This window comes from Trichomycterus rosablanca, chromosome 10 (assembly GCF_030014385.1).
Source record: "Trichomycterus rosablanca isolate fTriRos1 chromosome 10, fTriRos1.hap1, whole genome shotgun sequence".
Taxonomy (NCBI): domain Eukaryota; kingdom Metazoa; phylum Chordata; class Actinopteri; order Siluriformes; family Trichomycteridae; genus Trichomycterus; species Trichomycterus rosablanca.
The window spans coordinates 560,001-573,727 of NC_085997.1; the positions used below are offsets into that span (position 1 = coordinate 560,001).

A 13,727-nucleotide genomic window follows, 5' to 3' on the forward strand; every position below is an offset into this window, starting at 1 on the left:
GATGGTGGAGATGATGGTGGAGATGATGGTGGTGATGATGATGATGGTGATGATGATGGTGATGTTAAGGATGATGATGCTGCTGCTGCTGCTGCTGCTGATGATGATGATGAACCTGACACTCGTCCCTTGCAGGCTTTAATGACACGGGCGATTACTGGCGCTCCTGGTACGAGACTCCGAGCTTCGAGCAGGACCTGGAGGAGCTTTTCAAACAGCTCCAGCCTCTTTACCTCAACCTGCACGCCTTCGTACGCCGCAAGCTCTACGATTACTACGGCCCCAAGTACATCAACCTCAAGGGTCCCATCCCTGCCCATCTTCTTGGTCAGTCCATCAAATTTAATCCACGTCGTCCATCAATAAACAAAACCAAAACGTTCTAATGATTAGAAGATCCATGATTTGGTTCTCGGGTTTTTCTGCAGGGAACATGTGGGCGCAGGCCTGGAACAACATCTACGACATGATGATCCCGTTCCCCAACAAGCCCAACATGGACGTGACCGACGCCATGGACGCAAAGGTAAGCTCGCCCACACGGTGCCCGCTGATTTGTTCTTCAGGAATGAAGACGTGTGAGACGTGTGAGATGTTCTCTCTGGTTTCTGCAGGGTTATGACGCTGAGCGTATGTTCCGGGTGTCCGAAGAGTTCTTCACGTCTCTGGGTCTGGAAGAGATGCCTTCTAAGTTCTGGAACGACTCCATGCTGGAGAAACCGACCGACGGTCGAGAGGTGGTGTGCCACGCCTCTGCCTGGGACTTCTACAACCGCGAGGACTTCAGGTACAACAGCGGTGTCCAAACTTTTGAGATTATTACACTCCGTCATTAATGCAGCTGTTTCCTGACAGATTAAACATACCCACTTCCCTCTGAAACCAGTGAAAACAATCTTTTTTGGAGCCACCATGAAGTTCAGGATTATTAATGCAGATGTAACGTCGTAACCGGTTTGATTTAGGAGAAAACATGTGGAGCGGTTTTATGTGTAATAGCGACACCCTGTGTTCAAACTAGGGGGGTGCCAAAGGGGCGTCGTTAATTTAACCCTCAGTGCCTCCCAACAAAACAAACAACAAAAGTTTCAGATGATGGTTGTTTTCTGTTCTGCAGGATTAAGCAGTGCACCACGGTGACCATGGACCAGCTCTTTACCGTCCACCACGAGATGGGCCACGTCCAGTATTACCTTCAGTACAAGGACCTGCCGGTCAGCTTCAGGCGTGGCGCCAACCCCGGTTTCCACGAGGCCATCGGGGACGTGCTGGCGCTGTCTGTCTCCACGCCCAAACACCTCCACACTATCGGCCTGCTGGACACCCTGACAGATGACGCTGGTCACTACTCCACCTTCATCTACAGCGTTTAGATCTTCATCGTTGATCTTGTTTATTCTGTTGATCTAAACACAAACGCTTTGATCTTCTTCCAGAGACGGACATTAATTACCTGCTGAAGATGGCTCTGCAGAAGATCGCCTTCCTTCCGTTCGGGTACCTGATCGATCAGTGGCGCTGGGGCGTGTTCAGTGGGCGTACGCCACCCGAAATGTACAATTCAGAGTGGTGGTACCTCAGGTGAGCTCTTCCACGTCTACCTGATTTATCTCCATCAGCTCTAACAGGAACAAACGGATCATTAATACCTGATCAATCAGACGAGACGCCGTGATCAACGATTTAAATACACCGCAATAAACAAGCGCTGTTGTAAGATAGAGAGACAGACAGACAGTTAGATAGATAGATAGACAGACAAACAGATATATAAAAAGACAGATATATAGACAGACAGATGGATAGATAAGTAGATAGACAGATAAATTATAGATACAGACAAATAGACAGACAGACAGATAGATACAGACAAATAGACAGACAGACAGATAGATACAGACAAATAGACAGACAGACAGATAGATACAGACAGATGGATAGACAGACCAATATAAAGATAGATACAGATAGACAGATAGATAGACAGACAAACAGACACATAGATAAATAGACAGATAGATAGATAGATAGATAGATAGATAGATAGATAGATAGACATACAACAGATAAAGGGATAGATAGATAGACAGACAAACAGATAGATAGACAGGCAGACAGACAAACAGACAGACAAATAGACAGATAAAGACAGACAGACAAGTAGATAGATAGACAGATAGACTACAACTAAAAACAAAAATAGCATATACAGGTCCTTCTCAAAAAATTAGCATATTGTGATAAAGTTCATTATTTTCCATAATGTAATGATAAAAATTTAACTTTCATATATTTTAGATTCATTGCACACCAACTGAAATATTTCAGGTCTTTTATTGTTTTAATACTGATGATTTTGGCATACAGCTCATGAAAACCCAAAATTCCTATCTCAAAAAATTAGCATATTTCATCCGACCAATAAAAGAAAAGTGTTTTTAATACAAAAAAAGTCAACCTTCAAATAATTATGTTCAGTTATGCACTCAATACTTGGTCGGGAATCCTTTTGCAGAAATGACTGCTTCAATGCGGCGTGGCATGGAGGCAATCAGCCTGTGGCACTGCTGAGGTGTTATGGAGGCCCAGGATGCTTCGATAGCGGCCTTAAGCTCATCCAGAGTGTTGGGTCTTGTGTCTCTCAACCTTCTCTTCACAATATCCCACAGATTCTCTATGGGGTTCAGGTCAGGAGAGTTGGCAGGCCAATTGAGCACAGTAATACCATGGTCAGTAAACCATTCACCAGTGGTTTTGGCACTGTGAGCAGGTGCCAGGTCGTGCTGAAAAATGAAATCTTCATCTCCATAAAGCTTTTCAGCAGATGGAAGCATGAAGTGCTCCAAAATCTCCTGATAGCTAGCTGCATTGACCCTGCCCTTGATAAAACACAGTGGACCAACACCAGCAGCTGACATGGCACCCCAGACCATCACTGACTGTGGGTACTTGACACTGGACTTCAGACATTTTGGCATTTCCTTCTCCCCAGTCTTCCTCCAGACTCTGGCACCTTGATTTCCGAATGACATGCAAAATTTGCTTTCATCCGAAAACAGTACTTTGGACCACTGAGCAACAGTCCAGTGCTGCTGTTTCTGGTTCAAAAGTGGCTTGACCTGGGGAATGCGGCACCTGTAGCCCATTTCCTGCACACGCCTGTGCACGGTGGCTCTGGATGTTTCTACTCCAGACTCAGTCCACTGCTTCCGCAGGTCCCCCAAGGTCTGGAATCGGCCCTTCTCCACAATCTTCCTCAGGGTCCGGTCACCTCTTCTCGTTGTGCAGCGTTTTCTGCCACACTTTTTCCTTCCCACAGACTTCCCACTGAGGTGCCTTGATACAGCACTCTGGGAACAGCCTATTCGTTCAGAAATTTCTTTCTGTGTCTTACCCTCTTGCTTGAGGGTGTCAATGATGGCCTTCTGGACAGCAGTCAGGTCGGCAGTCTTACCCATGATTGCAGTTTTGAGTAATGAACCAGGCTGGGAGTTTTTAAAAGCCTCAGGAATCTTTTGCAGGTGTTTAGAGTTAATTAGTTGATTCAGATGATTAGGTTAATAGCTCGTTTAGAGAACCTTTTCATGATATGCTAATTTTTTTAGATAGGAATTTTGGGTTTTCATGAGCTGTATGCCAAAATCATCAGTATTAAAACAATAAAAGACCTGAAATATTTCAGTTGGTGTGCAATGAATCTAAAATATATGAAAGTTTAATTTTTATCATTACATTATGGAAAATAATGAACTTTATCACAATATGCTAATTTTTTGAGAAGGACCTGTATATATATATATATATATATATATATATATATACTGTATATACTGTATATATATATACACATACAACGTATACCCACAACGTATAATCACAACATATACCCACACTGTACCTGTTATATAACACATAAATCACATCTCTGATCTCTGCAGGACTAAATATCAGGGCGTCTGTTCACCGGTGAGACGGACGGAGGAGCATTTCGACCCCGGGGCCAAATACCACATTCCAGGAAACACTCCGTACATCAGGTGATAGGATCCAGTCCCACTTGCTTTAATAACCTCTCTTACTCAGCGGTTCTGATGTTTCTGCTGACTCGTGGTTCTGATGCTCCTGCAGGTACTTTGTGAGCTTCATCCTGCAGTTTCAGTTCCATCAGAAGCTCTGTCAGGAGGCCGGACACGTCGGACCTCTGCACAAGTGCGACATCTACAGATCAGACAAGGCCGGAGCCATTCTACAGTACGTCACTCATTCACTGTTTTACTACCGCTTTATCCTGGTCAGGGTCAAGGTGGGTCTGGTTCACTGGGTGAAAGGCATTCTGGACAGGTCGCCAGTACACCTCTTTGTAGGGAGGAAACCGGAGCACCCGGAAGAAACCCACACAGAGACAGGGAGAACATGCAAACTCCACACAGAAAGAACACTGGGGAATTGAACCTAAGCCCTTCTTGCTGTAAGGTGACAGCACCACCCCAGGATCTTGTCATAAAAAGTATAAAACTGAAGGGCAGTGGTAGCTTAGTGGTTAAAATCCTGGACTAGTATTCTGAGGGTTGCTGGTTCGAGCCCCATTATCACCAGCTTGCCAGATAGACAGACGGACAGACAGATACATAAATAGATAGACAGACAAATAGACAGATACACACACAGATAGACAGATAAACAGACAGATAGACAGACAAATAGATAGATAGATAGATAGATAGATAGATAGATAGATAGATAGATAGATAGATAGATAGATAGATAGACAGACAAACAGACAGATAGATATATAGATAGACAGACAGACAGATATACTGTATAGATAGACAGATAGATAGATCAACAGACAGACAGACAAACAGTTGAATAGATAGATAGATAAATAGATAGACAGACACAGACAGACAGATAAACAGACAGATATATGTATCGGTATGTAACTGACGTCTGGATCTCCGGACCCTCTGTAGGAAGGTCATGCGCGCCGGATCGTCCAAACCCTGGACCGAGGTACTACAGGAAGCTCTGGGCACAAACAAGATGGACGCGGCGGCGCTGATGGAGTACTTCCAGCCCATCACCACCTGGTTAGAGGAGCAGAACAAGTTGACGGGCGAGACTCTGGGCTGGCCCGACTTCAACTGGACGCCGCCCGTCCCGGAGGGTTACCCGGCCGACATCGGTGAGAAAACACCCCGAAAACGGGACACGAACCGATGAAGTACGATCCTAACGTAACGGGGTTCTCACTTCACAGACAAGATCACGGACGAGGCTCAGGCGGAGCAGTTCCTGTCCCAGTACAACAGCACGGCCGAGGAGGTGTGGAACGCCTACACAGAGGCATCATGGGACTACAACACCAACATCAACGAGGAGAACAAGCAGATCATGGTGACGCCCGGCAACCGTTCACACGTGCTCAGGTACCCTCACCTGATCTGTCCTTATATTTAATGCTTTTATCTGTTTTGGTCTGTAGCTCCAGAAGAACCTGGACATGGCCAATCACACCAAGACGTACGGGCTGGAGGCTCGCAAGTACGACAGCACCGACTTCCAGGATCCCTCAGTGAAGAGGATCCTCAAGAAGCTCAGTGACCTGGAGAGGGCGGCGCTGCCTGATACACAACTGAAGGAGGTACTGCACATATATACTGTATATATATAACTGTACATATACACTGTCATATAGACAGACAGACAGAGAGATAGACAGACAGACGGACAGACTGATAGACAGAAGGATATACAGACAGACACACAGACTTATAGACAGACAGGCAGAGAGATAGACAGGCAGATAGATAAACAGACATACAGACACATAGACAGATAGACGGACAGATAGACAGACAAATAGACAGATACATAAATACTGTAGATAGACAGATACACACACATACAGATGGACAGACAGACAGATATATGAATAGATAGTAAGATAGAGAAATAGATAGAAGGATAGACAGGCAGACAGACAAGCAGACAGACACAGATAGATAGATAGATAGATAGATAGATAGATAGATAGATAGATAGATAGATAGATAGATAGACAAGCAGATTGATAAACAGACAGACAGATAGAAAGACAGACAGACGGACAGATAGACAGACAGATACATAAATAGATAGACAGATACACACACAGACAGATAGATAGGCAGACAGGTAGGCAGACAGACAAACAGACGCACAGATAGACAGACAGTCAGATATATAGATAGACAGACAGACTAATGCTAAATGTACATAAACACAAAATGAACTTGTTTACGAGCGCCCCCTTGTGGAGACTTTACGTTACATCATGTAAACCACAGTGGGACCAGATTGCTGTTATTTTTATTAATTAAATAATTTTGAACACGTGTCAGTAATCCCGTCATCTCTTTTTCTGCAGTACAATAATCTGTTAGCCTCCATGGAGACGACGTACAGCGTAGCTAAAGTGTGCAGGAGCGATGGTACCTGTCTACCACTCGATCCAGGTGAGCGACGGAACATGAACATGCGACTGAAATCTCAATCCCGCAGCGCCGCTTCAGCCCCGCCCGGGTTTGTTTTGTTTTGTTTCCAGACCTGAATAAGATCATGTCGGAGTCCCGGGACTACGACGAGCTGCTGTTCGCCTGGCACGGCTGGAGGAACGCTTCGGGAAGGGAACTGCGCCAGGGCTACAAGAGATACGTGGAGCTTGCCAACTTAGCTGCCACGAGTAACGGTAAGCGGCGCGGAATGGGGGCTGTGTGAGAGGGGCCTTTGTGAGAGCGTGGGGCCCGGTTAGCGTCCGGCTCAGTGGAAACGTGACTGATGGGTCGGGTTTCCAGGAGACACCGGAGCGTACCCGGTTAAACTATGCGGGTCGTTCCTGATGCCTCAGGGGCCCCGAGGAACATGATTACAATGTTCTTGCTGTTGTTTGCAGGGTTTTCCATGTGGAACGACCTTCCTCTTGGTGTAATAAGTGAGTAAAGGGGCGCTAACCTGTCAGTGCTGACATCTCAGATCTGCTATCAGATGCTGCAGTTCCGCCCTCTGCTGGCTGATCGATGGTACTGCAAGACAGAATGCAAATTATGTCTGTATGAAGGTGCCCTCACAGCAAGAAGGTCCTGGGTTCGATTCCCAGGTGGAGTGGTCCGGGTCCTTTCTGTGTGGAGTTTGCATGTTCTCCCTGTGACTGTGTGCTTTTCATCCGTGCGCTCCATTTTCCTCCCACAGTCCAAAGACATGCAGTCGCAACCTGTCCGGGGTGTTTTCCTCCTTTCGCCCACTGACTCTGACCCACAGCGACCCTGACCAGGATGAATGACTGATCTAACATGGTTCGGTTAACAGGTCACGCGGATAACGGGGCTTTCTGGCGCTCCCTGTACGAGACCCCGACCTTCGAGCAGGATCTGGAGGCGTTATGGAAGGATCTGCAGCCGCTGTACCTCAACCTGCACACGTACGTGCGCAGAGCGCTCTTCAAGAAGTACGGGAAGGACCGGGTCAACCTCAAGGGGCCCATCCCTGCACACTTACTAGGTAAAACTAACCAGATAACTCACCCGTCATCTGTTAGGACCCCCGCCGGCACCCAGCAACTGTCCAAACTATGCAGAGCGACTTACAGTCATGACTGAATACATTTCAAGTGATTCATGTGGTGTCACTGTTGCTCAGGGGTGGTGGGCCTTGAACAAGCAACCTTCTGATTACCAGTACAGTGGCTTAACCAATAAGCTACCACTGTCCCAGTTTACATTAACCATGACCGTTCAAGCAGTTGAGGATTAAGGGCCTTGCACAGGGGTCCAATGGTGACACCATGGTGGTGATGGGGCTTGAATTGGCAACCTTCTGATTACCAGTAGAGTTGCTTAACCACTAAGCTACCACTGTCCCAGTTTACATTAACCACGACTGTTTAAGTAGTGGAGAACTAAGGGCCTTGCACAGGGGCCCAACTTGACAACGTGGTGATGGGGCTTGAACTGGCAACGTTCTGATTACTAGTCCAGTTCCTTAACTGCTGAGCTACCACCTGCACCCAATGAGTTTTGACGGAATGGGCACAAATTCCCACAGACGTACTTTAAAGTCCTGTGAGGAGCAACTGAAGAGATCAGAGGTCACTCAAGGTCATCGCAAGGTTGCTGGTTCAAGTCCCACATCTGCCAGGTTACCACTGTTGGGCCCTTAAGCAAGGCCCCTATCCTAATGTAAGTCGCTTTGGATCAAAGCGTCCTGCTAAAATGCCAACAATGTAAATGTAAGCTCTTGCTCAGGTGTCCAAATACTTTAGACCGTGCACACACAGTTGCTCGCATCCTGTTGCCATGACGCCGTGACTGAGCGTTTGTTTATAATTCTGTATGAATGAGCATCAATATTCAGCGGCGACACCAAAGGAACCGGCGGGATGTGATGTGCTTTCAGTACCGCCAAGCGTGACACACACACACACACACACACACACACACACACACACACACACTGATTCCACATGGTTGAACATGGACCGGCTCGGCATTCCAAACCCAGCGGTTCACTCTGGCACCGGTGCTGCCCCGTTAACCCTCGCCAACATCTCTGTCTCGTCTTCTTCTCTCAGGAAACATGTGGGCACAGACCTGGTCAGGAATCATGGACCTGGTGATGCCGTACCCCGATGCCACCCAGGTGGACGTCTCACAAGCCATGATAGACAAGGTACGAACGGCGCTAAATACACCACACACACTGATTCATTCACTCACTCACAACTGAGGCCAATTCACCTTCTGCATTCTTTAAAGGAGGGCTATTTAAAAGGAACCCACACTGACCTTGGGAGAACATGCAAAACTCAGACTCAAATTGAGGCAGGGATCAAATGAGGTCCTCAAATGTGCCACCCGATGTCATTCAAAATCTTCAGCCGTGACATTTATATTGGCACAAGCTTACGATTGAGACGGATGTAGCGTAATCTTAGATTAAACTTGAGGGCCTTGCTCAGGGGCCCAACAGTGTCATTCCAAATGAAGGTTAAGTCCAGGGCCCCAGTACTCAGGTGTGTATCCAGTACCCTGACTGCAGAGCCACTGCTATCTAACATTACAGAGAAGATAATAAAATCAAAGAGCTTAAACCAGTCTGTGTGGCAGAAAACATAATAATAATAAAATATATAACAATAACAATAATAAAATATATAACAATAATAATATAAAATATATAACAATAATAATGTAAAATATATAACAATAATAATATAAAATATATACATTAAGCAACGTTTTCCCCTGATATATATATATATACTGTATATACTGTAAGTAACATGTTAGGTGCTTGAGTGAGTGAGGACCGCAGTGATTCCTCATTACTGCTGTAATTGCGCCCTCTGCTGGCTGATCGATGGAACTGCAGGTGAAATGAAATCGGTCACATGTCAGGAGTGGAGGGGCCGAAATACAATCAGGGAGTTGGATATGATTAAATTGGGAGGTAAATTTGAAGGGGAAATGGAAAACAAAGCCAGTGCCACTGTGTCAAATTTAAACCTCGTTCTGCCCCCCTAAACACAAACAAATATATTAAAAAAGCTCTTTACATCTGACATATATGAACATATAGTCTCTGTTAAAAAATAACTTCATAACTTGTATTTTAACAGCAGTAAACATCGATCGTGTCTTTTTTATGAATAGTGTTTATAATATTTGATATAATATAATTTAGATCAAATAATTACTTAAAGAATCACCTAAATAATCACTTACAGAATCATTTAAAGAATTGCTTAACGAATCACTTCAATAATTAATTAGAGAAACATCTAAAGAATAATTTTTAAGATTTACTTAAATAATCACTTACAGAATCATGTCAATGAATCGCTTTAAGAATCACTTAAATGTTCATTTAAAGAATCACTTAAATAATTAATTACAGAATCATTTAAAGAATCACTTAAATAATTTATTACAGAATCACTTAAAGAATCACTTAAATAAATAATTAGAGAACCATCTAATGAATCATTTAAGCAATCATTTAAAGAATCATGTTAAATAATCACTTACAGAATCACTTAAAGTATCACTTAAATAAAGACCTAAAGAATCATTGAAATAAGGAATCACTTAAAGAATCATTTCAGTAAAGAATCACTTGAATAGTCACTTAAAGACTCACTTACAGAATCACATGCTGTAAAACGAGACTTGATAACCTGCTCTAAGTTCTGGTGCAGATCTCTGAGAATTGTGACGGCTTGTGTTTGGATGTTCTCAGGGTTGGAATGCGTGGCGTATGTTTGAAGAGTCCGACAGCTTCTTCACGTCCATAGGTCTTCTGCCCATGCCTCAGGAATTCTGGGATAAATCCATGCTGGAGAAGCCCACCGACGGACGAGAGGTGGTGTGCCACGCCTCAGCCTGGGACTTCTACAACCGCAAAGACTTCAGGTATGACAAACACGACGCTGAAGCAGCCAGTCTGATACATTATCTCCAAGGGCTCGGTGACAACTCATCCATGAGCTCGAAAAAAGCTCCACTATATAATCAATCAATCCAAAAGCCTCTTTAATACACTAGAACATGGAACAGACAGTAATGTAAATCAGCGCCCGGCACTTTACCCACCCCCCGTGTTTGTTGAATGTCTCAAACCCTCCAGGATCAAGCAGTGCACGGTGGTGAACATGGACGACCTGATCACCGTGCACCACGAGATGGGACACGTACAGTACTTCCTGCAGTACAAGGACCAGCCCATTTCCTTCCGCGACGGGGCCAATCCAGGATTTCACGAGGCCATCGGGGACGTGCTGGCACTGTCTGTGTCCACGCCCAAACATCTGCACACCATCGGCCTGCTCGATAAGGTCGACGACAACCCAGGTGAGCAGAAACGGAAACATGTGAGCGAGGTTCTGTGTCACATCCGGTTCTCACTTCTGCACTATCCCTGTTCTGTTCTCTGTCTCCGGCGTGGGCTGCTGATGTTTCATCTTTTATTTCTTACTTTTAGTCACAGTATGGTTTTACCTCGATTAAATATCTACACAGGGGTTCTAATTCTCTGTAGTGAGACGCGTTCCAACCCTGTTACAATATTTATTGTAATTTACACTACACATACAGTGTATGACCAAAAGTATTTGGACATCTGACCATGGGCTTTTAGGATGTCCCATTTCAATAAGAATAAATTTAAAGAATCACTTTATGAACTACTTAAATAATCACTTAAAGAATCACTTGCTGTAGAATTATTGATTTATTACCTGTTAGCAACTGTTGTGGCTGAATCACAAGAATTCATTAATCAGAAGGGGCGTCCCAATACTTTTGTTCCATGTCGTGTTCATGGTTTTTGAGTTTAAAAGTAAAAGAATCTGAATCTGGTGTTACAGAGAGCACCATCAACTACCTGATGAGCATCGCCCTGGATAAAATCGCCTTCCTGCCCTTCGGGTACCTGATGGATCAGTGGCGCTGGAAGGTGTTCGATGGAAGGATATCGAGCGACGAGTACAACAAGGAGTGGTGGAACCTCAGGTGAGACCAGTACAAACCAGTAAACTACCCACTGTACCAATAAATAATGAACCTGCTATGAGAATTTTATGATTCCTTTCGTTCGCAGGCTGAAGTACCAGGGTCTGTGCCCGCCTGTGACCCGCACAGAGGAAGATTTCGACCCAGGCGCCAAGTTTCACATCCCGGCCAACGTCCCATACGTCAGGTGAGGAACACCACCATCCAATCCCAGGGCCTTGACCACCTCCCTTCTTTTAGACATGGCTAATTATGTCTGTGTGGACACCCGGCTGGCCGTTCGGACGTCCACATACTTTCGCTCCACTTTGAAAGCAGGGTTAACGTGAGCATCTGAATAAACTCCAGCTTTGTTTCCTCTGACAGGTACTTCGTGAGCTTCGTGATCCAGTTCCAGTTCCATGAAGCTCTGTGTAAGGCTGCTGGTCAGACTGGTCCTCTCCACAACTGCGACATTTATCAGTCAAAAGAGGCGGGAAAACTCCTCGGGTCAGTTTATCACTTTATGCTTTTTCTAAATCTATTAAATCAGATAAATAAATGAACCAACAGTCGTCTCTCTCTCTCTCTGTGCAGTGACATGATGAAGCTGGGCTTCAGTAAGCCATGGCCCGAAGCGATGGCCATGATCACCGGGCAGCCCAAAATGTCAGTGCAGCCCTTGATGAGTTACTTCCAGCCTCTGATCAGCTGGCTGGAGCAGGAGAACAAGAAGAACGGAGATGTTCTTGGCTGGCCCGAATACAACTGGATGCCCGTCACAAGTCAGTCTGAGTGTTGAATTTGCCCTATTACAAAGGGTAACCCTCATTTACAGTACAGGGACAGTGGGAGCCTAGTGGGTAAAGTTTTGGGCTATCAATTGAAAGGTTGACAGTTTGAATCCCAACTCTGTCATGCAGCCACTGTTGGGCCCTTGAACAAGACCCTTAATCCTCTTGGCCCCGTGGTGGCGTACGATGGCTGACCCTGCGCTCTGACCCCAACTTCCAAACAAGCTGGGAAAAAAACTAAATCCCAAACTGACCCCTTATGCTGAGCTGTGATCTTCCTGGATGGTTAGACATAACCCAAGAACCACCAAAACGCTGTACTGGCACTGTACACAGTCAAGCAAGCTTAACGTTGGCACATTTTAGATGCTACTGTTACAGAAAAAGCCTTTAGGTCAAAATCAACACCTTAAATCTTGAGGTTTGTTAAAGATTAGATGTACAGATGTACTGGCTGCCATGCCAGGTGTAAAACACTCTTCCCTGTGAGCAGTGCCACCCAGGTTCAAGAATACCAACTTTTACACAATATTGTGCCACCTTAAGGCTTTTTTCCATGCTTAAAACACCATCTTGCACACAGTCAAGTCACCAGCTATAGTCTAGGGTAGTTGGTACAGCCATTGTCTGGTGACCCTGGAATCGAGAGGACAAAGAAGCCAACAGTGGCAGCATGGCAGAGCCGGGATTTGGCCCCACAACCTTCCAGTTGGTAACCCACAGCTCCAGTCACTAGGCTACCACAGTGCCTTTAATATAGTCAATAATAAATAACTTTTTTACACTACAAGAGACTAGATGGTATCCTTTGACCCATCAGATTTTCAGAAAGCCCACAGTAAAGTGTTTAAGTGTATGTAAACCTGTTATGTTACCTGTGATAATCACTGATAATCTGTGAACAGAACCATTAATATTCACCCGATACTCTCTGTGACTGACCTCTGTCCTGTAGCTGCTGCAGTCGTGGAGGAGAAAGATTCCTCTGCCTCTTTTCTGGGCTTGACGGTGGACGAAGCTGCAGCCTCAGCCGGTCAGTGGGTTCTACTGGTACTGGGAATCGTCCTCCTGCTCTCCACCATCTTCCTGGCCTACAAATACCAGAAATCCAGGAGACAAAACAGCAAATCTCTCTCTCAAATCGAGCTCAAATAGAAGGCTTTCAGGACGAGTCCGTGTGTAGGCAGAAGTTCCTGTGTGGTTGTTTTTATTTTCCTGAAACTAAAGACAAAATCGAGCGCTTTTCTGAATGTCTTTATATTTATTAATAATTTTTGGTCAAATTTGTTTGACTATGCAAATTAATGTTGTAATTTATTTGTAAAAAAATGAAACGTTGAAAGTCTGGTGGTTTCTCAATTAAATTTGTAAAGGCTAAAACTGTGTACGCATTTCTAGATTGATTCTA

The 13,727-nt window shown here is 45.0% G+C and overlaps 1 protein-coding gene across 1 annotated transcript in view; it reads left to right on the forward strand.

Moving 5' to 3' along the window:
* Positions 1-13,712, forward strand: part of ace (angiotensin I converting enzyme (peptidyl-dipeptidase A) 1) — a 22,168-nt gene extending 8,456 nt beyond the window's left edge. The window contains exons 6-26 of the mRNA XM_063003371.1: positions 136-327; positions 429-526; positions 615-787; positions 1,118-1,341; positions 1,437-1,581; positions 3,939-4,037; positions 4,129-4,251; positions 4,974-5,185; positions 5,261-5,397; positions 5,486-5,644; positions 6,410-6,497; positions 6,587-6,730; positions 7,348-7,539; positions 8,609-8,706; positions 10,276-10,448; positions 10,663-10,886; positions 11,402-11,546; positions 11,635-11,733; positions 11,913-12,035; positions 12,123-12,310; positions 13,275-13,712. Coding sequence (XP_062859441.1) covers positions 136-327; positions 429-526; positions 615-787; positions 1,118-1,341; positions 1,437-1,581; positions 3,939-4,037; positions 4,129-4,251; positions 4,974-5,185; positions 5,261-5,397; positions 5,486-5,644; positions 6,410-6,497; positions 6,587-6,730; positions 7,348-7,539; positions 8,609-8,706; positions 10,276-10,448; positions 10,663-10,886; positions 11,402-11,546; positions 11,635-11,733; positions 11,913-12,035; positions 12,123-12,310; positions 13,275-13,474 — 3,236 coding nt within the window. The 3' untranslated portion in view covers positions 13,475-13,712. The remainder of the gene's footprint in view (positions 1-135; positions 328-428; positions 527-614; positions 788-1,117; positions 1,342-1,436; positions 1,582-3,938; positions 4,038-4,128; positions 4,252-4,973; positions 5,186-5,260; positions 5,398-5,485; positions 5,645-6,409; positions 6,498-6,586; positions 6,731-7,347; positions 7,540-8,608; positions 8,707-10,275; positions 10,449-10,662; positions 10,887-11,401; positions 11,547-11,634; positions 11,734-11,912; positions 12,036-12,122; positions 12,311-13,274) is intronic.
* Positions 13,713-13,727: the final 15 nt, after the last annotated feature.